Below are 24115 nucleotides of genomic sequence, written 5' to 3'. Positions count from 1 at the left end.
GCTTGACAGAAAAAACTAAGGGCTTGCTTGGGAGTAAGGCCCAGTTTGGGATTGCTGTCACTTTTAAAAAAAATTGCTTCTATTGCGCTTTGAAAATAATTAGTTGTAAAGTAAAGCAGCTCCATGTTTGGTAAACAATATTTTTAAATTGTTGTTAGTACAAAAAGCAGTGTCAAAACCGTTTGGTAAATTTTAATATAAAATTGTTGTAATTGTGAATAATGACTAAAATAAACATGATGTTGAAAGTGTTATATACTAACCATGTAGTGGTAGTGGTGGTGATGGAATGGAGGTTGTGGTGGTGGTGAAGAAGGTGGAGTTGGTGGTTGTGGTAGTGGTGGTGGTGGAGATGGCGGTTGTGGAGGTGGTGGTGGTGGTGTTGGTTGTGGAGGTGGTGGTGGTGGAGGTGGAGGTGGAGGTGGTGGTTGTGGTGATGGTGGCGGAGGATGAGGAGGAAGAGGATGTGGTGGTGGTGGCTTTGGCGGTGGTTGTGGAAGTAGTGAATGTGGTGGTGCAAGTGGTGGAGTTGGATGTGGAAGTGGAGGTGGTGTCATTTTTTAAATGAATGATGGTATTTTGGGAATTAAATTTTTTTATTAAAGGTTCATCTCTGCTTCTTTTGAAAGCAACTTTGAAAAGCAACCCAGAGCCTGCTTTTAAAAGTTGTTGTCAAAAGGCCACTGCTTTTAAAATAATCGGGATATTTTATTTTTACCAAATACCTTAAACTGCTTAACTTTAAAGTGAAGTAGGTTTCTAGCGAAAAAAAGCAATCCTAAATGGGGCCTAAGTCTGGATAGGCCAGAATCACTTATGGGAAGAAGCTGTTTGTGCCTAATAAATCACGGCCATAAGTTGGCCGAAGGAGCCCTTTCTCTCGGCCCTGGCGCTTGTTCGTAAAGGCTGAAACGCAGCGTTTCGCCAGGGTACTCCGCCTTCCTAAAAGACAAAAGAAGAAATGCTAAGGCATGATCATCTCGGCCTCAAGCGCAGGTCGAGGCCGAGGCCAAACAAAATCGCGGCCAGAAACATTAAAGTCTAATCATCACGTGACAGCAGGGACCCAGGCTTCATTTAATGAAGCAGTGCCTGTTTAATGCAGCAAACCCACTGGCTACAAGGAAGCATTTAATGCATGAGGGAAGGTGGGAAGTGACTGAAGTCAAAATTTGGTGATAGGGATCAGAGCGATTAGACGTGGACATTCTCACAAGAATTCTGACAGCCTGAGATATTGGTTCACCAGCTATCCAGGCCATAAATGCGTCTCCACGGCCAGAAGCTCAGAACCCGATCAAGAGCGGCGGCCGAGATTCACCGGGATTTCTGGGGTCACACCACCATACTTCACGATCCCAAATGTCGATTGGACTGCCCACTTGCTCCAATCCAGCTCCACCATGCAGATTTTTAGCCTCGATTACTCCTCCAGGGACTCTTCCTATAAATACAAGACTCGAGCTATATTCAAAGGGTTCAACACCAAAACAAAGCCTCCCACGGAGCAACTTATTTTTTCCTGTAATGCACTTTCAATATCTTTACTTGCTTTCCTAGGAGTAGTGATAGATTGTAAGGAAAACCCATTCATCAATATATCATACGACCCTTGATTTTCAAGGCGCCGGAGCACCATCCTTGTTGTTCGCTTACTCACCCCATATATCATACGACCGTCGCTCCCTGAGCAGCGCGCCGGAGCACCGCCCAAAACCCACCACCTACACCATCACTCAACGGCCTTGTAGTTCAGGCCGTAAACCTAACAGCCGAGACCATTTCCTCTCTCGGCTACAATCGTTTGATTAGGAAGACGAGTTCAAACAGGCGCACCACTCAACCACCCAACACTCATCAATTCATCGACGCACGGTAGACCGTGCTGGCACGCCCGCGCACAAACCGCACCCCACCCAAAAGCAGGAAACTGCGTGTTAACGCATATCCCCTCGGCCCGGAACTCTAGACCGTGAGATTTGCGCGGCAGACAGAAGCACCTCCCACTTGCTTCTCCAAAAAATCATTTTTTGTGATTTTAAGTGATTCTAGGGAGAACCACCTCATGTGTGCTTCTCCATAAAATCACTTAAAGTGATTCTCGACAAAAGTGATTATTGGCCTATCCAGAATCACTTCCAAACGAGTCCTAAAAGTACTTCTAGGTTATAAAAGTTTTTCCTTGAAAAGTACTAATATGTGCTTCTTCAATAATCACTTCCAAGTGCTTTTTCACGAGCAAAATGATTAAATTTTTCTTTGATGTTCTTCTAATAGAAACACTTCTAGAATAAGCACTTATAACCATATGAGCACTTCCACCCATCTCCTTTTGCCATGGAAAAATGGGGCCTAGGCTCCAAAAACAATCCCCACCAAGGAAAAATTGACATGGCAAGAAGTGGACCCCATGAAACTGGGCAAGCCTTGCCTGGGCTGTTGTATGGGCAAGCAGACATCAGCGACCAATTTAAAATACCCAACAATTGAAGAAAAAAAACCAAATTTTTTTTTTCTATAAATACCTAGTCATGTTCTTCACTTCCCACACCAAAATCCATACAAATTCCTCTCCTCATATCTCATGTGAATAGTGGTTGCCCTTGGGTTGCAATGGCAATGGATGGGAATGCATAAAAAAAATTGTCATGGCAAATGGGTGGAAGTGCTCTAATGAAGCATCCCAAATTGGCCCTTGTTCTTTTCATTAATATATTTCAATTCATTCAATACTAAGAAGGATTCCATATTCCTAGTCATGGCAGACTTAAAATTTTATATTTAGGAGCACGACCCAAAATTTGATTGTATACTCATCTTGGACCAATAGAACCATTACTTATAAAGTACTAGGTGAAAGAAGAATGACCACATTTACTTGTAAATGACTGGTCTCTGATTTGAATCTCAATGGCACATCCCCTTTTCTACTCTTCTTTTGTCTACTTACACTCATTTGTTTGACATTTTATGTTATAGTAAAAAGTAGGGCTGGGTGGTTCGATAACCGTGCCTTCGAAGAGCTGCCAACCACTAAACTAGATGTCGTCGGCGTAGCATTTTCAAATACCGCCGTCGCACTGAAGAGATGCAAGACCAACTACAATCAATAGGCTGAGAAATCGGTGTGGTCTGGTGAGCATCGATGGTAGTGGACTGAGACAGAGAGGTTGAAGGCTTGAGGACCATTTCGCGATTGGGGTTATGAGGAGGAAGAAGAATAAGATGGAGATAAGAAAATAAGAAGAAGCCGAAGAAGAAGAAAGAAGAAAGAGATGGAGAGAGAGAAGAAAACAGATGGGATAAAAGAAAGCAAGCAAATGATGGGGCGCGGTTCTATTATTATACCAACTGCTGTAGAAACCAAGGAAGAAGAAATGGGAGCATTTTTGCTCACCACCCTTAACTAGAGGTGTACCCTCACCACCACCTCCAAAGGGTGACACGTGTCCTATCATTAACCTTAGTTAACTTTTATGTGGAAATTTGAAAAAACAAATAAATAAGGGGCCCACAGCCTTCTCTCCCCTTCCTTCCTCCTTTTCCCCTTCTTTTTTTTTTCTTTTCTTTCTTTCAGCCTCTCACGACCCAGTCTCTCTTCCTTCCTCCTTTCCCCCCCCCCCCCCCCCTTTTTTTTTTTCTTTTCTTTCTTTCAGCCTCTTCCGACCCATTCTCTCTTCCTCATTCTGTATCTCTCCCTCTCCTGACGCCGTACCCGATCCCAAACCATCCCTTCGACTCCACCGTCTCGCTACGGAAGCTCGGGCGCTTCAACTACCTCATCCTCGTCTTCCGAATCGCCTCCTTTAGCTTCTCTCTCGATTCCTTCATCTTCATGCTCTCCACTTCTCGCGGCCCCAACTCCCCTCACCATTAGTTTTCCGTCTTTTTTTTAATCTCTCACTTTGTTTGGCTGTCGAGAAATTCACTGCAATTCCAAAAGAGAAAAAAAAAACAAAAACAAAAAAGGTGAAAGAGATTAAATAATCATTTATATTTTTGCAAAGAGTGTAAGAGAGGGAGAGATACAGAATGAGGAAGAGAGAATGGGTCGGAAGAGGCTGAAAGAAAGAAAAGAAAAAAAAAGGAAGGGGAAAAGGAGGAAGGAAGAGAGACTGGGTCGTGAGAGGCTGAAAGAAAGAAAAGGAAAAAAAAAAAGGACTGGGAAAAGGAGGAAGGAAGGGGAGAGAAGGCTGTGGGCCCCTTATTTATTTGTTTTTTCATATTTCCACATAAAAGTTAACTAAGGTTAATGATACGACACATGTCGTCCTTTGGAGGTGGTGGTGAGGGTACACCTCTAGTCAAGGGTGATGAGTAAAAATGCTCCCAGAAGAAATAGATAGAAACCCTAACTTTTAAAAAAAAAATGTTTTTAGTTCTTTGAAAAAGTAATAAATACTATTATTATACGAACTTTATAGAAGAAGGATCAGTCTAATGGTATTTGAGCATTATACTAACAACATAGCCAAGGTTTGAGTCCCTAGTGCTCACCAAATTTTTGCAATTATTAGGCAACAATATAGTGGTGGTCCTGCTTCGGTCAGTTCTCTTGTCGATTTCAATAATGTTAATTAAAAAACAAGACCAACTCGCCAGAATCGGTCCGGTTTGGCCGATTTGGTCGGATTTTCAGTATAAATGCCCAGCCTGGGTATATATATATATTTTAAAGGAGTGTAAGTGAACAAAATGGGAGTGAGAAATTCAGCAACAACAAAAAAGTTTTCATTAATAGTAGGGCCATAAGTATAAGAATGATTATTCTTCTTCACATATTCTTTGTGATTATTGTTTTCTTCACTTATTATTCACATAAGTATAAGAATGATTATTCTTCTTCACATATTCCTTGTTTAGAGGGTTTGTAATGGCATTCTCTATAATTGGCTCTATGTATGTATGAATGAACTCTCTTCTTGTTCCGAAAAAAAAAAAAAAATTATAAAAACTATACATTATTATATGTACTAAAACGGGTGAGGGGAAATTCAGTGTTGGCCCTATATATCTTTGGGAACACAAGTAACCTATAACATCAAGAATTATACATAGTATTACTAAAACTAGATTAATGTATATATAATATACAATATAGTATACATAACATACAACTAAATAAGATAATAAAAATTTGGGCTGGTCCCTAGACGGGGGAATGCCTCCTCTCAATTGGGTGGGCCTTTTATTCTTGTGTGCCAGATGATACATTCACAAATGAGCGTGTTTAGAAAGACGATTAAGACAAGGAGTTTATAGCTCAAATAGTTAAAAGCATTTACCTCATGCACCCGACTCGAGGTCCTAAGTTTGATTTTTCCCTCCTCAAATATCACTAATAAAAAAAATGATATATTTTTATATTTAATTTTATAATTAGCGATACAAGGCATTGGGGACAGTGGCGGACCTGTGTAGGCGCACCTCCCCTCAATGGTGAAAGCCATGGAGATTTGCCCCTTTCGCACAGTCTGTGGTGTGCCCTCCACCTGTTTGACAAAATGCCTCATCAGACTCAGTGAAGATGAACTTTTGTTTTGATGTACGAGGAAATTTTGTTGTTTTAATTCCTGGCCAAAATAACGGCATTTTGGACCAGGAAAAAAATTGAAGAAAAGAAACCTGCAATATTCATTAGTCCTTGACGTACAGGGTATAAAAAATTCGTATTAAAAAAAAAAAAAAAGGAAACCTAATCACCTAACCTCCTAAAAAGAAAAAAAGAGACAACTTTAATCCTTAGCATACATGAAAAAAAAATGAAAAATGAAAAAAGAGAGAAGAAACCTAACCTAACCTAGTGCAATAAAAGATCATTGATCCCATCACATGTAATCTAACTCCAAGTCCATATAAAATCTGAATTGTATTAATTATATCGATCAAGTCTTGTGTTAAGAAAGAAAATATTATATTGATCAAGTTTCCAAAGTAAGTTAGAATGTAATTCATTGTTAAACTAGAGCAAACTCGAGCATGAAGAGACTATGCTACGCATGACTCAATATGATCAATTATGATTAGTTAGATTAATTTATAATTTGATATAAATTTTGATTTGATTAATTGATGTTTATTTTAGTTAAATTAATTGATATTGATTTTGGTTAGTATGAGAGTCTGCTACTGATATTGAAGATATTGACTAGTTGATATGTATTTTGGTTAATATTGCACCTCCCCGAAAAAATTTTGGATCGGTCACTGATATGTATTTTGGTCATTACGTGTAAATTTCAAGTATATCTTTGGAAAATGCTCTTAAATACTACTATTAAGCCTTCACAAACTCTGTCTATAAAGAATATGCATGAAGAACCAAAATCTAATTTTCTTCTCACACATGTATGAGCTTCAAATGGATTAAAGTTACTTGCCCACGTTTGTAAAAAGCATGAGGAAAATGAGTGTAGAAAGGAAACAAAATAAAATAGGAGCCTTGATCTTGAAAATCTATAGCAAGGAAGCAAATCTTTTGCTCATGTAGTTATTTGCACTCTTATAGGAATAATTCTGAGATTCGGTGTTTGAAATTCTAGGAATAATTGTTACATGATGTTTTGTTTCTTTTATGATCATTAGGGAAAAAAGAAAAGGATGTTGACCATTTTGAACAATTGTACAATGTCACTTGCCCTTTAGTTAGCATATAACTTCAACTTCAAAAAATTTTGATGCCTTGAAGTATATATATGCATGGAGGGAGTTCTAATTGACTAGGGCCGGCTCTGAGATTTTGGTGGCTCGAGGCAATGGCAAAACGAAGGCCCTACTTACAAGTGAAAATTTATTTCAAAATAAAACACCTTCTATTCATGAAGTTGTTTCACGTATCAACACTTTTCTAACTCACTATTGGTATCATAATAACATTTTATTTAAGAAATGGAAGCATAAAAATGCAAAAGCTTATGGTTGGTGGAGTCCACCTAACGACAATTACGTTAAAATAAATTTTGATGGATCTGTAATCCCTAATGGTAATTATGCTGCATGATTTATCATTAGAAATACAATGGCGAGGCCTTTAATTGCAGGAGCATTCCCGATTGGATATTCTTCAGTTCTACAAGCATTGGCACTAGCTTTAAAGCAAGCCCTTATTTGGGCACAAAGACTAAATCTCAAGAGAATAGAAGTCGAAGGAGATTCTAACATGAACACATTAACCATCATATAAAGAAAATGACTTCTTTCTTAACGCCAGCAGGACTCGAACACGAATTTGGTTCGAATAAAATCAAAGAGAAACCATTGCTGCAAGATGGAACTTCAGAAACCTTGATGTTAGCTTCTTGTAATTGTGTATGGTCCTTGAAACTATTAACTTGTAATTGTATGAAGCAAACTCATTTCACATTTTCTCAATGATCCTTACATTCTCAGTCCTTACATCTCATGCTTGACCTGATTGCGTGTGTGATGATGGAATTTTGAAATCAGTGTGTTTAAGAATGACAAATAAAGAAACTTGAGTTGATGGGATTGTTAATTTATCAGATTCAAAATTTTAAAAATTTATTCAGCATAAAGGAAAGCCGCAATTTGCTAGTTTCCATGCTTTCCAATCTATTCTCCTTTTCCTTTGATCAAATGATTCATTTCATCCAATCTGTATCTGTATATGTATACAAACCCTGATGGTCTTAGTTTTCCATGGTTATTTTGGCGAGTCAGACACTGTTAATCGGAGATCTTTTCTCACTCGTGTCTGCTCTGATACACAAATTTCAGAGTATGTGCAGAAATGAATCATATATATAACTGAAGTTGGGAATGGGAAGGGGGAAAACAAGCTTAGTACAATTTACTAATTCAGAGTCGTGCTGCACAAATCTGTTGCTAGACAGGGTAGAGACTGTCTAAAACTGAATATATTAAGAGCAACTCTCCTTAATTATACCGAAAACTTTTGTGATAAAACTCCTCACCTAAACACACTCGAAGGGTGATCAAAATGTGGACACATACGTATCCCACGTACATGCATAAATTATATTGAATGGAAAAAAAAAGGCATACATTAATTATACTTCAGATGATGACGACGTATTTCACAACCACACAAAATGAAAAACTAAATATTTTGCAGAAAAAAAAAAGGTTTGGCAATTGATGTAAACCAAATTAGATTAATTTGATAATGATTATGGAAATTTACAATCAAATTAATAGTACTAATTAGTATATGAAGATATATAGTTGGTGTCCCTTTGAATCCTTCTTTTGATGAATGGTTTAAGGTAGCTAGGAATGAGCAACTCAAAGGTCTCTCCGAGGAAAGGGAGGCGCACGGAACCTTTTTTTAATTCTAAGATCTCAAACAAAACAAAGATAATGAACCAAAAATAAGAAAACTTACAACAATAAAGTGAAGATTCGTTTTAGACCCTAACAATAGTCCCATCTGCATGAATTGTGGCATTATCTTTCTGAATAAACATCTTTTCCAGGCGCAAACCATCGTCGCTGCCGTTTGCACCAACTGCCAGAACACGCTGAGTCACCTGAAGGTTCCGCACTCCCAAACCTCCCCATGAAAATCAAATTCTGCTTGACGAAAGAGATAATGATAAAACCAATTAGTAGACGACAAAGCCTACATGCCAAGAACCAAAAGGTAACCATGGCTGCTATGTAGTCCAGCTCTAACTAATACATTTCCTAAGTTTGACTAGCAAGAGTTATGCTTATTTTCTCAGAGAAACCTCATTCAATCTACTATTATTTGTGTCCCAAAAAATCAGTATCCATCTCTTTGAAATTTTGATATTCATAAGTGAATTCTCTAGACACAAAGGTATTGGATGATATTTGATGCAAGGATTGGAAGGATACGTACAATTGTATCCCCATCGCCCACACCACCACTTGCATCACAAGACCCATGCTAAGTTAAACCTGGAAGATGTCTTCTAGAATAACTTCATTTAACGGAGTATAGTGTCGCCGCATAACCTGAAATAATGGATTAATGACAATCATAAATACATAATGTCCCCGGATTATCTCATCACTGGAAACAAAAAAGAAATTTACATAAAGGCATCATCAGATAATTTCATGTGCACCTAGTGATATGCATCACTAGAGCTTCAAATAAAAATGATCCAATGGTGTTTCATCAATAAAGTACCTCAAGTAGTTCTTTAAGGCTTTCAACATATAATCCCACTGACTGCAAACTTTGAATAAAGCGATTCTGCATGCAAATTTCACACAAACATGGAGAGTCAGGTTTTTTTTTTTTTTCATTTTTTGAATTACTTTTGATAAGTAAAAAATCTACAATCAGATAATTAAAATGCATAACAAGCATGCATCTTTCAATAGAGTCAAAACAATGTGAGCTACAAGGAATTGTTTTCATGTTTTCTTTTAGTTATTTGAAAACATGTGAACCATCACTCCTATATTTGGAGTAACGTATTATGGAAAAATACATGAGACATTTGATATTTTTTTCCAATTATAAGGCTATATGAATGGCATTCTCCTAACTTACTAACTATTAAAGAAGCATGGGCAGGGGGGGTGTTCTCCAACAATGGAAGGAATGAGAATGGTTTAACACTTAAATGCTATTTAAATGACAACGTTAATGCTTTGGGCTAGACTGAAAAGAGACAATTGTTAGATATACTATTTCCAACTTATTTAAATGGGATGCAACCTTTGATCTTGAATGAACAGCAGGATCTGTACTTCGAGAAACAAGTCTGGCTAGGGGAAGCATCTCAGCAACGTCAGCTCTAGGAACTTCAAGTCTCATTCTCCACTTCCCCATAGAAGATATGACACTACCCAGATGCCCAGCCATTGCCCTTTCCAACAAGACACACTTTTCCCTTCCAGCTGGGTTGCAATCTCATGTGCCAGGAAACGCATATTTTCCCTGAAGCTCATATCGGCTATTGCTTGCTCCAGAACTGTTTTCTAAACAGTGATCTAAATAATGGTACATTAACAAGTACCAATGTTAGACATGTTATACAGAAAAACAGTAGTTGTTTATGAGAAAGTAACACAACACGGAACCCCAAATAAGTGAAGATAAATTATTGTTGTTTTTAATGTATTGATCTAATTCAATCCAAAAGAGTTTGAAATGGCTCTAGTGCATCATTCCTTTAGTATATCAGGGACACAACTCAATGTCATTATTGTAAATCTAACCAAAAACATTGAAATAACAAATCTTGAAATTCATGGCTAAATATACTTAAACGAACTGTTGTTAATTTCTGGGATATTTACTAAAGCAAAAGAATCAAGAGCATCTCAACTGAGCAAAAAGAAGAAAAATAACCAAGTACGGAAAGCAGAAGAAAACTATGCATCACAAGGGCTTTACCTAGTACACCACTGAATTTCGGCTGAAGTATAGATAGCAGTCCATGACCTCTTCGTTTCTGAAGATTACGCTGAATTTCTGCCTGAAAGCAAACAACCAAATAAACATTTTAGAATCTAAAGGCAACCAAGTAGAAACAACTACCACAGAATAATCTATTTGTGAAGCTTCAATCAGATTATGATTTCTTTTAAATATTATAAAAATTGTTTTTTTAAAAACAAACAAGGTTATGATTTCACTGAACAGCATAACCCAGTTAGAATGAGCAAATAAATAGAATGGATTAAAAAATAACAGCAAAAAACCAGTGACATTATTACCCAGAATGGCCAAGGAAAAAAATTGCACTGAATGCCAGAAAAACTGTTGAAAAATTTCAGGGATTTTTCACCTCTGAGAAATACCTTGAAGTGATGACTAAGGATAATGGAATACACTATCTACTTAAATTGACCTTACAACAGTTTCTGACCTACTCTTGAAGGCGATGGAATAAACTGTAGATGCATTTGATTTACTTGCAACAAAAACGGTTTCTGATCTATGTTATGCACAAACTAAGCATAAAAACAAAGCAAATAGGGGATAGAATGGAAAGTTTGAACTAGATGCATTAAAACTTTTTACAATCATTCTATCTTCAAATCGATACAACAAATAACCAAATAAAATAAAGATAAAAGTTCTTAAGCCGCTAAATTGATATGAGATAAGGTTCCTATACCCGACTGGAGATTTTAATTTTTTTGGAATAATTCTTCACTGCTTAAGAGAAAGGCTTTATATGGAGTCAATGACCCCAAATCAATTAGCTTTGCATTCATCCACAAGCTCCAGAAGTTTTGCAACCTCGACAGATCCCTTCATCCAACTTTTGCATATTGGTCGGTTAAGGATCTCAAAAGTTGCCTCATTAGGTTGACAGCCTTCTAGAACCAGAATTTTCAATAACGAGAAAACGTCTGAATAAGTACCTCTCTGGAACATTGCCTCCAATAGGGTATTGTAAATTACAATACTTGGGGCAAGCCCATTCTCTACCATTTCATCCCTCAGCTTAAGAGCAACAGATGCCTTTCCTTCCTTGCAGAGGCCACTAATTAAGGACCCATAGGTAAAGAGATCTGGTTTTAGTCCTTGGCTGTACATGTCATTAACCAATTGATTAACCATCACCTTATTGCCCTCTCTTATGAAGGCGTGAATAAGAATATTATAAGAAGTTGTATCAGGGAAAAATCCAGTGTTTCTGAGATGCTTAAAAACCTGTTGTGCAATTCCAACTAAACCATTCTTGCAAAGGCTGCCTAGCAGCACATTAAAAGTGACAATAGTGGGACTAGAACCATTGCACGTCATGTAATCCAAGAGCTTCAAACAGTCTGAAAATTTTTCAACCCTACAAAAGTACTGAATCAAACAATTCAAACTAACAGCATTAGGCTGAACACCTCCATTCTTCAGACGATTCAATACCCTCTGGATCATGGAATGCTTTTTCTGTTTGCATGCCACAGACAAAATCGTATTGAAGGAAACCACATCAGGCCCATTTTCATCCCACTTAAAGCAGTCCAAGAGCTTCAAAGCCTTTGAAATGTTATTTTCTCTACAGAAACCCTTTAAAATTGTGTTAAATGACACATTACTAGGCATTAAACCTTCTTCCATCATTTTCTTCAATAAATACAGTGCTTCTTTTGATCTATTCTCGTGACATAAACAATGGAAGTATATATTGTACACAGCAACATCCACATAGCAGCCCCTTGTAATCACATCAAGCAATAGTTCACAAGCAATCCCAATCTTACCTGTTTTTAACAGGCCTCCGCCCAAAGCAGCATATGTGTATGAATTGGGAGAAAATCCTTTGTTCTCAATCATATCAAGTAAGCAAAAGACTTCGTCCACTCTATCTTGAAGACAAAGTTCATGAAGAATCACATTGTATGTGGTCATATCTGGTTCGCATCCTTCCCTTTCCATCTTAGCGAAAAATTCTAATGCCCCTGCAATCCTCCCTTCACCACAAAGAAACTTAATAATTATAGTATATGTTATTACACTAGGCTTACATCCATCACTCTCCATTTCATTTAAACAACCAAGAAGATCTCTCCACAAACCTTCTCTACCAAACCCATAAATTAAAGCAGTATAAGAGCACGCATTATGTACAATGCCCTTCCTCTTCATCCAATAATACAATTCCAAAGCATTATAACTCTGACCGGACTTACATAAAGCCCAAAGTATAGGGTTATAGACATAAGCACCAAAAAAATGACCCTTACTCATAAGAGCATAGCATACAAACCACACCTCTTGGATCATCCTGGCTTTACTAAGCTTAGAAATCAACAAACTCAAACTGGGTTCGGTCGGAAAATACTCCAACTTCAACATAAGCTTAAAAACGCCAATTGAGTTAACTAAATCCCCAACTTGAAGCATCTTTTTCAAGATTTTCGACAAAGAAGTAAACGAGGGTAAGAACCCACCGCCAAACATATCTTCAGCAATCACAAAAGCATCTTTTAGATGACCAAGCGATAGCATACCATTCAAAAGCACATTGAAAGTCGAAGCATTTGGGGTGGGCCCGAATTTTTCCATTCCATGGTAAACCTGAACCACATATTCTAATAATACACTTTGTGACTTTAAGTAAGAGTAAAGCAAAGCATTGAAATCATGCACAGTGGGTTTGCCCGGCACATTTCTCATTGAGTTCAAAAAGTCCAGGGCTTTTGCAAAGTTACCAGAGGAGGCATGGACTTGCATGCTGAGCAGTGTTTTCAAAGGCAAGCCTTCGCGCGCGTCGGAGCGAGGCGGCAGGAAATCGCCCAAGGCGGTCAGCTGTTTCGCGAGTTGCACATTTAGCGCGGGGAAGGCATGAGGAGGCGTTGCAAGGCGTGGCCAGGCGGAGCGAGGCGGAGCAAGGCGCGCCAGGTCTGGACACTTCTGAACCGGAAGAAATTTTGTGAGTCTGCAAATTGGCTGCGACTCTGTGAGGAAGATGACTTCGCGAGGAAGACGACTCGCGTGTTATTCTTTTTAGGTTTATTGTAATGAAACGACGTCGTTTCGATTGTAGTGTTTTAAAAAAACTTTAAATGAAACGGCGTCGTTTTACTTGGAGTGTTTTGAAGAAAAAAATACGCAACTTTCTGTTTTCTTTTTTTTAATTAACTTAAGGCAAGAAGAATTAATATCTTTCTTGCCTTTTCTAACTCCAGTCGGTTATAGCTTTATTCTACTTACCTCTTCTTCTTTTTTTTTTTTTTTTTCTAAATTAATATATTAACACATGGATATATATAGTACAACCCTAATTTCTACCCTTATCAGATAATCTCCATCAATTTCAAGAATTCTCTTCATATTTTGACTGCAAGTAAGCCATTTTATTTTTCTCTCTAATTCTTCGCAACTGTAATTTGAAGTTCCGTATAATTTTTTTAAAATTTTTTTTGCAATATATTAGTTATTTTATTCATTTATGTGATATAGTTGAAATTTGACGTACATGTATCATATGTATCATAGAAATATTAATGGTGTTGTTTTATAGCTATGAATTGAAAAGATCATGCATTGAAGTATGCAAAAGAAATAGAGGGGGAAAAAAATACTTGAGATGCGCATTTTGTGATCAAAGATGCAGTGGAGGAATTTCTAGACTTAAGCATCATTTGAGTCAAACTTATCATGGTATGCAACCATGTAAGAAAGTTCCTGAGCATATGAAAAAAGAGTGTGCCGCAACTTTGAAAAATTTTCAGCTTGAAAAAAGAAAGAAAAATGAAATGCTTAGAGAGATTGAGGATGGTCCAGGAGGAGGGGCTCAGAGTATGGAAATTTTATTGGATGAAGAATATGGAAACCCTGGTACTAAGAGTGCTGCAGTTGATGAGGCTCTTAGAGCACAACCTAAATCAAAAGGACCAATGGATAGATATGTCACTTTAGAAGCTCGACAAAGTATATTAAATTCAGCTTACAAACAAGAAGAAAGAAAGGAAGTTTGTCGAAAGATTGGTCGTTTTTTCCTTCTCTAGAGCCCTCCAATTTTCTTTTATATGAATCAAGTTCCATCTGTATGTATAAGAGGCTTTCTATCTCATGCGATAAGGTTACCAGATTCATCTAGTCACTACTCATCGGCAATGTCCTTAACCTTTACAAGTGACCAATCTATTACTAAGCTCTCTGTCCTTGATAAAATGAGTGAAGACCTAGCCATGTGGTTGGACACATTAGACACAGTTTATGCGTGCATAAAAGTGCATCCAATAATCTCTACTCCTGTCATTTGCGGCATTAAAGCCCACACGAATAAAGTAACACCTTACCCAAAACATCGTCACTTTTCGCTTTGGTTTGCCACAATTCACAATTGACTTCTGCAACCCCGAACATAAAGTTCACTACGTTTTTGTGACGCCTTTTGCGTCGGAGAGGCATTATTCCACATCAGAACATACCACACTGCCAAAGCCTAAGGATGCACACAAGGTGCGAATTCCACAGGAATTTGAACCTAACGCTCTGATACCAAATTGACAGCATCCGACCCAAATTCCACTTTAGAATCTGCGCTGAATCCTGTGTGTGTCAGAAACTGACCAAGAGCTAGTGTAAGAAAAAGAAAAAAAAAACAATTGTAATTTGTTTTCATTATTTTTCTGAAAAAACATATTGTTTCCATTATTTAGCATCAAGAGTAAAATAATCATAAAAACCAAGTAATAAATAAAAATGGGTCCTTATTCAACAACTGTTATACGAGATACTTTCCCAACATTTTGGTCATTGACCAAGTCTATATTGAAAAGCCCCATTAAAATATGCAAAACCGTAAACACCAATATTCTTGAAAATTTATGAATATACCATACCCTAAAGTATTCCTACATAAGAATGTTTATAAAAAAAAAAAAAAAAAGTAAGTCAAATTGAAAACAACTAATAGAACACACAAGAATCCTAGCCAAACCAAATATCAACCGTGATCCTGAAAAATTTTCCAGAGGCGCAAGGCACCTCCTTTCACTGGAAAAAAGCTTTGGAGATGCCCGAAGTTGGCCCTTTGCTTGTGCCCTTATGGTGTTTGATGAAAAACAATTGAAAAAGAAGCATCAAATGAGCCAAAAAGAGAAAGCAAGACTACAAATTGGCTTCCTATATGATCCACACTACCTTTGAGACCTAACCAAGAGAATTTTTCTGTTCATTTTACGTTTATATATATTAAATTTCTATAACAAAATTGATGTCTCTTGTCCTCGCCCCATTCACCTTTGCATCCAATGGCCGTAATTCTTCCATTTTTTTTTCTTCTTAATGTTGGGTTTAAGTAGGACCATCCATAAGTATATTATTGCTTGCTTCATCCACACTGGTACAGGGCCAAAATTCTTGGCTTATTTAAAAGCCGACCACACCTTGTCTTGTTTACAGTCTTGACATGGTGCAAGTCACACTATGGTTGCGTGTTAGATTGTCCGGGTCTTACAAACACACCATACGTATGTCGTTGTTTAGTTTTCCCACCATCTATTATAGGCAATGATTTGTAGGTCAAACATTCAAGTCGCTTTAGCCAAGTTACATTCAGTGCCAGCTTTAAGAGCACCTCCAGCCTTGAGCCAAAATCGGGCAAAAGGCCCCCCAAAGCATCCCAAGAGAGCTCCAGCGCGAGAGAACAAGCCCGGGCAAATGGTGGGTCCCACCAACCTGGGCAAGCCCACGGGTAGATCTTGCCTGGGCTCCAACCCAAAGGCGCTGACATCACGCTGACGTCACGATGATGTCACGACGTCTGACGAGCGGTATGTTCAAATTTTTTCAACGTGACGTCAGTGCCTGATAGGGCCCAATGGAAAAATGCCACGTGGCACTTCCTGGGCGCTACGATGGCTTTTTTCCCAGAAATCCGACGGCCCTCATTTTTTTGGCCTTTCATAAATTCTTATCAAGGACGTGTTCATGGGATCTGGTTCAAACTCCTCTGGAGCTTCATAATCATACTCATCCTCCACAATCATGTTATGGAGGATGATACAAGTCATCATAATGCTTCGCAGCACCTCCTCATCTAACATCCGAACAGCGCCCCTAATAATAGCCCAATGAGCTTGCAAGATATCAAAACACCTTTCCACGTCTTTCCTGTAACCTTCTTGAAAGGCAGCAAAGCTTTTTTCCTTCTGGGATTGAGGATTCGGAATTGTTTTCATGAATGTCGTCCACCTAGGATAAATTCTGCTGGCAAGGTAGTACGCACCAGAGTATACAGTGTTGTTGATTTGGTACGTGATCTGGGGAGAATGACCTTGCAATACATCATTAAACACTGGGGATTGACCAAGCACATTGAGGTCATTTTGAGATCTGGCAACTCCGAAGAAGGCATGCCAAACCCAAGTGTCGAATGAAGCTACGGCCTCCAGAATTATACTTTTTTGTCCCTTTCGATTCCCATAATCTCCTTGCCAAGCAATTGGGCAATTCTTCCACTGCCAATGCATGCAATCGATACTTCCAATCATTCCTGGGAAACCTCGAGTCTCAGCTTTTTTTAGAAGCCTTTGGAGGTCCCTAGGAGAAGGTCTGCGAAGGTACGTACTCCCTCGTGTAGAGATTTTCTACTGCATCACATAATCTCACCAAGCACTCTAGGATAGTTGATTTTCCCATCCTTGCAATCTCATCCACCTGCTCTGCATATGCCCCATAAGCAAGCATCCGCAAAGCAGTTGTAAGTTTTTGCTCCGGGAGAAGACCCAAAACTCCACAAGCATCATACTTCTGAATGAAGTATGTGTCGTAATTACAAATATTATGCATGATTTTTTGGAACAAATGTGGCTGCATTCTATATCTCTCTCGAAACTTAGAAACATGATATAATGAATTTGGGATAAAGTAATCTTCCATGAGATTCTTACCCCGAGACTGCCTACGTCTATCCACATTCTGGGCACGACGACGGTGGTGTTGCCTTGATTCATTAAGCATAGCAAAGGCTACAAGCATTTCCTCCTTTTCTTCATCGGCCTCCCGATCTTCCTCAGCACGTCTCCTCTGGATTTCTTCCTCTTCTCTCTCTTGCCTCTCCAACACCCTCCTCAAGTTTGACATTGAGAGTAAAATATGTTTTGTAAAATCTGAGAATTGAAGGAATAGATAAGATGTGGTGTGAGATGTATGAGTTGATGGTGTAGTTTTATAGAGGGATTGAGAAGATAGAGATGACATGTGGCGCAATTTTAGAGGGTGAAAATCTTATCTGAAATATGAGATTATGATTTTTTTTTTTAAAATTTGAAAATCTTATCTGACATAGGACATGTGGCGCAATTTTAGAGGGTGAAAATCTTATCTGAAATCTGAGATTATAATTTTTTAAAAAAATATGAAAATCTTATCTGACATGGGACACGTGGCGTAATTTTATAGGGTGAAAATCTCATCTGAAATATGATATTATAAATTTTTTTTAAAAAAATCTTAAAATCTTATCTGACATGGACACGTGGCAACCAAATATCTTATCCGAAAATTTTATCTGAAAATGTTATATGAAATTTGAGGTGATAATTTTATAATAAATAGTGACACGTTGCAACCGAAAATATTATCTGAAAAGCTTATCAAAATTAATGGTAAGTATAAAAAAAATAGAAAATAAAGTATAATGAATAGTATTTGCCCTTGCCCTAGCTTTCCAAGGGTGGAACCAACTAAGGCAAGGCTGGCACTATTCACATGAATAGTGGCAGCCCTTGCCTTAGCCTTCATGGGTGGACATGCTCTAAAGGGTGTGCAAGGGGGGCGATGGCCACGAGCCTCGTATTTGTAGGGCCCCAAATTATATATATGGGGCGGATCCATGGCATTATGTTTTTGACATAATTTTATAACCTTTGGATGAAGCACTTTCAACCGTTAAGATTACATGTGAATTCACTATTTAATTTACAAATGAATGAATAATAAAATATTAAACTCCCCACTTTTTTTTTTTTTTGGTTGTCAAATTCCCCACTTTTCTAGGTAACTTTAATGTGCCAATAAAAATCACTCTCAATAAAATTCACAATAAACAATAATTAATCTCATTCTTCTTAGAAACAATCCAACTTAATTCAATCAAAAAACAAGAACAAAAAAGAAAACTCAGATCTATCTTTCACATGGAAAGTCTTGAGAACAAGCAATATAAAGTCTAAAGACATATGCTTTGTATTGGTGGCCATGAATGGGTTTATGAGGTTCCCTTTTTCTTCAGCTTTTTCCTTCGATTTCTTTTATTCAATTATCCTCAGTTTGGACTGGTATAATAATAATAATAATCATCTTTGTTTTGTTTTTGCTATGATTTCCTCTTTATGTTGTACATCTATTCGCCAAAATCTCATCCCCAATCGCAGTGATCTCTTATGGGAAACCTATAATCTAAGATGTACAGATTAAAAAGATTCACATAGCATTTTAGTTTTGTAAAAGTGGGCTTCTCTTAATCATTTCCCTAAAGAAAAATGATATGAACCATAAAAACCTTCACGAAACACTCTTCCTTATCAAAACTTTGTCCTATCAAAACTTTGTCCTACTTTCCTTATGTTTCAAGTTTGGGTTGCAAATGAAAGAGTAGGAGGATAAGGAGAATGGGGAAAGGAAAAAATTTCCACAGTGGGAAATAAATGATTTTTTCATCTCACAATTGCAATTTTCTTATAGGAGAATGTGAAAATATAAATGAAGCGAGAGAAAATAGAATGGTGAATTTAATTAAAATTAATTTCAATTTATAATAATTTAAAAAAGAAGGAATTAGTTTAGATTTAATCTCATCCATTGATAGTGGGTTAATCTAAATGTGTAAAATTTGTGTCAAAAACATAGTGCTACGGATCCGCCCCCATATATATATATATATATATATATATATATATATTTAGAGGAGAATAATTTTAATAGTTTGGCATTTGGAGGCCTCAAATCTGATTACAAGTGTTTTTGAAGAGTCCAAATGAAAATTATGTAATATACGAAAATCAATTGCATGTATTTAAGTATTTAATTGCCTAAAAGTATTTAATTGCTAAAAGTATAGCAATCAATGAAGGGAAGTAGAGTATTTGTGTCGAAAGCTACGTAGAGTTTCAAAGGAACAGTTTAAAAAAACATCTGAAGGGGATATTAGGAGTGATGTCACTGAAGTTTCTGAAAGAAGTTCTACTGAGGAAATAGACATGAAGGAGATCAATGAAGCATTTGAGGTTCATGGAAATTCGGCTGACCATCAAACTGATAGATTTAGCTATAATGATGAAGATCAGTTTGATATAGATGACGATGAGTTGGATGATTCATATGATTCAGAAGCAGAGAATGAACTGGAATTATTGGTGACTATGGCGACTCATTGATCCAAGCTAGCCCAGAAATTGATGGTGATGTTGAAAATCTTTTAGGAGAGGAAGGGGGCATTACTGCACTGAAGGCCGCTTTTGAAGCTTGAGACGCAAAAACTTCATTTAACTTCAATTCTCTGATGAGAAACAACCTATTTCAGTTACTCCAAAAGCTTGCCACAACCAATCCAATCCTAGCATGGGAAAAAAGAGTGGAGTTGAAGAGAATACTTCTCCAGGTACAATGCATGTTCTCCCTCTTTATGCCATGCTGCATGCGGAAGATCAGCTTCGTGTATTTGAATAAGTCAGGGAAGGATAACGGCTCGTTGTTGTGGCCACCAATGTGGCTGAAACATCTTAAACTATACCTGGGATAAGGTACGTTGTCGATACTGGAAGAGAGAAAGTGAAGAGCTACAATTCCTCAAATGGCATGGAAATTTATGAAGTACGGTGGATAAGTAAGGCATCAGCTGCTCAACGTGCAGGAAGAGCTGGAAGAACCGGGCCTGGATACTGTTACCGTCTGTATTCTTCTGCAGCATATAGTAACATATTTCCTGACTTTTCTCTGGCTGAAATATCTAAAGTCCCTGTTGATGGTGTTGTACTTTACATGAAATCCATGAATATTGATAAGGTGGGTCCAAAAAGTCTCCTGGCCAAACTTTGAGCTATTAACATGCAATTAAACATTCTGAACCTGTTGGTTTGTGTATCTTAATGCTTGTAGATGTATCATTCATCTTCTAATGTTCATGGTTTTGGATGGTTCTTACTAATTAAGTTCTTGGGCAGCGTTGGCTTGTTTCACCTGAAAGTATGCTTTATTTTGTTACCATTATGTTATTTAGAGATCATGTTTCTTGTGTTTCATCTTTGTCGTCTGGAGGACTGCTGTTATAGTATATGACCTTTTTTTTGTGTCCATCCCAGGTATCCAATTTTCCATTTCCAACTCCTCCAGAGGGTGCTGCCTTGGATGAAGCTGAGCGTTGCTTGAAGATCCTTCAAGCACTTGATAGCAATGGAAGACTGACACCTTTAGGGAATGCCATGTTTGGAGGGTTTCCCATGATAAGAATCCTCTATTATTGTATGAGGAAGAGCTCCTAGGCTACATGCGCTGGTTGGGCAGATAGGGTTGCCAAACGCATTAGAGGAAGTTCCGGGTCATCTGTAGGAGATAAAAAAGTTCATGCAGTTCGGTATCAAGCCTGCATGGTTAAAGAGATCATATTCCTCCACCGTTGGTCATCTGTTTCTAATTCAGCCCTATATGGTTTCGTTCGAGTTGGCCTCGATGGGCTATATGGTTGTCCATAAAAAATAAATAAATAAATAAATATAACGGATTAAAGGTAAGAAAATAAAAATAAAAATTTAAGGAGAAAGCACAAACTTTCTTAATAAATAAATAAATAAATAAACATTAATCAAAGAACCTATTTGAAGTAAGGCACAAGGAGAAAATTGAAAGTAATGATTAAAATTATTAAGGAGGAGCTCCTCCTTAATTTTTAGGAGCCTAGTTAATTATGCTCAAGTTTAAATTGAATATAGGAGCACTTTGTTGTGTTGAAACCATCACAAGATGTTACATTAAAATTCAGTGGAACAGTTAGGTTGCACATGACCTCGGCAAACGATTGATGAATATTGTCATGGAAAGCAATCACTAGGTCAATACGGTAATGGTAAGTAACATTGGGAAGCACATGTTCCTCAAACAGCAGAGGCTTCCACCCTTGAATAAGGACATTCTGAAAAATAGTTGTGTTCTTGGGGTCTTGGTGAATCGATTTCCACCTATCGATCAAAGTCAGGGCCGGCCCTTGGCCAGGGCAACTAGGGCCATCGCCCGGGGCCCACAATTGATTGGGGCACACAATTTTTTTTTAATCCATATATATATATATATATATATATATATATATGCATATGCAAAAAAAGGAAAATAAAAACTACAAGTAAAAGGGCATATGTGATATTAGTTGAGAGTTTTACTTGGTATTATAAAACAATAATAAAAAAGAATGATGCCAACAACGTCCTTATTTTTTCCCAAGAAGCAAACCTCTCCCTCTCCGTCTTGTTTTCCCAAGAAGCAAACCTCTCCCTCTCCGTCTGCAGCTTTACTTTGAAATCAATTTCTAATTCTAATTCTCTCTGGAACTAAGTGTGGATGGAACAAAGCCATATTTTGAGTTGAAAGCTGATTATTCTCTCCGAAATTGGGAGCACCAACACCAAAGCACAGCATACAAGACCCAAAATTCAGGTTTTATTGTTCTTTCTTTGTCTTCATTTAATTTGTTTTACTTTTATTGTTCTTGATTGCTTGTGTGTTTATGCTAAATTTTTAAAAATGTTTCCTAAAAAGCAACTTTCTGGAAATCTCAAAAGACAAAAAAAGAAAAAGGAAGAAGAAATTGCTCAAAACCTAAGAGGATCTTTAAATAAATATTTCCTTAAAAACAGTGAGGTACCAAATTTAGCTGAAGAACATAATGAAAATGAGAACGAAAAAGAAAAAGAAATTGAAATTAATTTGAACCGTGAAGTACCAAATTTAGCTGAAGAACATAATGAAAATGAGAACACAAATGAAAATGAAATTGAAACTAGTTTGAACATTTATGATCCAAGAGCTTGGGATAATCTTGATGTAAAAATGAGGGATTTACTTTTAGAAAATGGTCCTATAAGAGAAAATAATCACAAATTCCCTATTGATGAACAATGCAGACATTTTTCCTCACATTTTTATCTTCGAACATTACCAAATGGGGAGACTCATGATAGAAAATGGTTAGTGTACTCAAAGGAGTTGGATAAAGTGTTTTGTTTCTGTTGTAAGCTATTTAAAACAATGCATGCTAGAAGTCAGTTAGCAAGTGAAGGATCTAGAGACTGGAAACATCTTGGTGATAAGCTTAAACAACATGAAAAAAGTATTGAACACATTACTAACTTGAGGTCTTGTGTTGAATTGCAAATAAGATTGAAAACAAGTCAAACAATTGATAAAGAACTACAGGAGCTAATCAAGAAAGACACATTGCACTGGAAAAATGTTATGGTCAGAATCATTGCTGTTGTGAAATGTCTTGCTACACATAATTTGGCATTCCGTGGAACAAATGAAAAAGTTTTTGAAGATGGCAATGGTAACTTTTTAGGCCTACTTGAAATGATCTCAGAGTTTGATCCAGTAATGCAACATCATTTTCGTCTCATTCAAGATAAGAAAATTCATTATCATTATCTTAGCCATAAAATTCAAAATGAGTTGATAGATATTTTAGCATCAAATGTTAAACAAACAATCATTAAAAAAGTCAAAGAGGCAAAGTATTTTTCAGTGATTCTTGATTGTACTCCTGATGCAAGTCACAAAGAACAAATGACTTTAATATTAAGGTGTGTAGATGTTTCATGTACTCCGATAAATATAGAAGAGTACTTTTTAGAGTTTCTAATTGTCCAAAATACAACTGGATTAGGAATTTTTAATGAACTGCAAGATGTAATAAAAAAGCTTGAACTAAATATTGATGATGTAAGGGGGCAGGGCTATGATAATGGATCAAATATGAAAGGGAAAAATATGGGTGTACAAAAAAGATTGCTTGATATAAATCCTAGAGCATTTTACATGCCATGTGGTTCTCATTGTCTTAACTTAATACTTTGTGATATGGCCAAGTCATGTGTCAAAGCAAAATCTTTTTTTGGAGCATGTCAATGCATATATACGGTATTCTCTAATTCAACAAAAAGGTGGAATGTGCTACTTGATTATATTGATGGTTTAACTTTGAAATCACTGTGGCATCTGCTGAAAGAAGTTTTTCTAAATTAAAATTATTAAAATCTTATTTGCGGACCACTATGGCTCAAGATAGGCTAAATGGACTAGCTATATTATGCATTGAAAGAGATATGTTGGAAAACATTAAATATAATAGTATAATTGATGATTTTGCTTCTAAAACTGCAACAAGAAGACATTTTAAATGATCTTTTGTGATTAGGATTTCATTGCTATTTTTATTTTGTAGGTGCATATGAAGGTGAAGCATAGGGACATGCAAGTTAATTTGTTGTTGATTGTAATGTTTTCAAACAAGGTTTTAATGAGACCCAAAGTGTTTTATATCATCGGTTGTAAACTCTTATAATTTTAATAAAATTTATTATTTAATAAAAAATTGTAATTATATTTATTTATTTGTTGATAAAGGGCACATTCTTAAACTTTGGCCCTAGGCCTTAAATCACCCAGGGCCGGCCCTGATCAAAGTCACAACACCAAATCTCT

The 24115-nt window shown here is 37.0% G+C and overlaps 2 protein-coding genes and 1 pseudogene across 2 annotated transcripts; 2 read left to right on the top strand and 1 right to left on the bottom strand.

Moving 5' to 3' along the window:
- Nucleotides 1-8121: 8121 nt before the first annotated feature.
- On the bottom strand, nt 8122-13411 carry LOC110772178 (uncharacterized; the record flags this gene model as incomplete). Its single annotated transcript, XM_088247509.1, has 6 exons — nt 8122-8553; nt 8846-8961; nt 9140-9205; nt 9677-9951; nt 10358-10439; nt 11085-13411. A coding segment is annotated over one exon (2247 nt), but the record flags the coding sequence as incomplete, so codon positions are not given.
- Nucleotides 13412-14172: 761 nt separating this feature from the next.
- Nucleotides 14173-20907, top strand: LOC110745799 (ATP-dependent RNA helicase DEAH13-like; annotated as a pseudogene).
- Nucleotides 20908-21806: 899 nt separating this feature from the next.
- On the top strand, nt 21807-23656 carry LOC148297480 (uncharacterized). Its single transcript, XM_088247214.1, has one exon. It carries the CDS (start codon nt 22160-22162, stop codon nt 23654-23656), a length of 1497 nt encoding a protein of 498 aa, XP_088103340.1. The 5' UTR covers nt 21807-22159.
- The last annotated feature ends 459 nt before the right edge of the window (nt 23657-24115 follow it).

This window comes from Prunus avium, chromosome 1 (genome assembly GCF_965620075.1).
Source record: "Prunus avium chromosome 1, drPruAviu1.hap1.1, whole genome shotgun sequence".
Lineage (NCBI taxonomy): Eukaryota > Viridiplantae > Streptophyta > Magnoliopsida > Rosales > Rosaceae > Prunus > Prunus avium.
The sequence above is the reverse complement of the archived record's forward strand: the minus strand, read 5'-3'. Positions and strand labels throughout refer to the sequence as shown.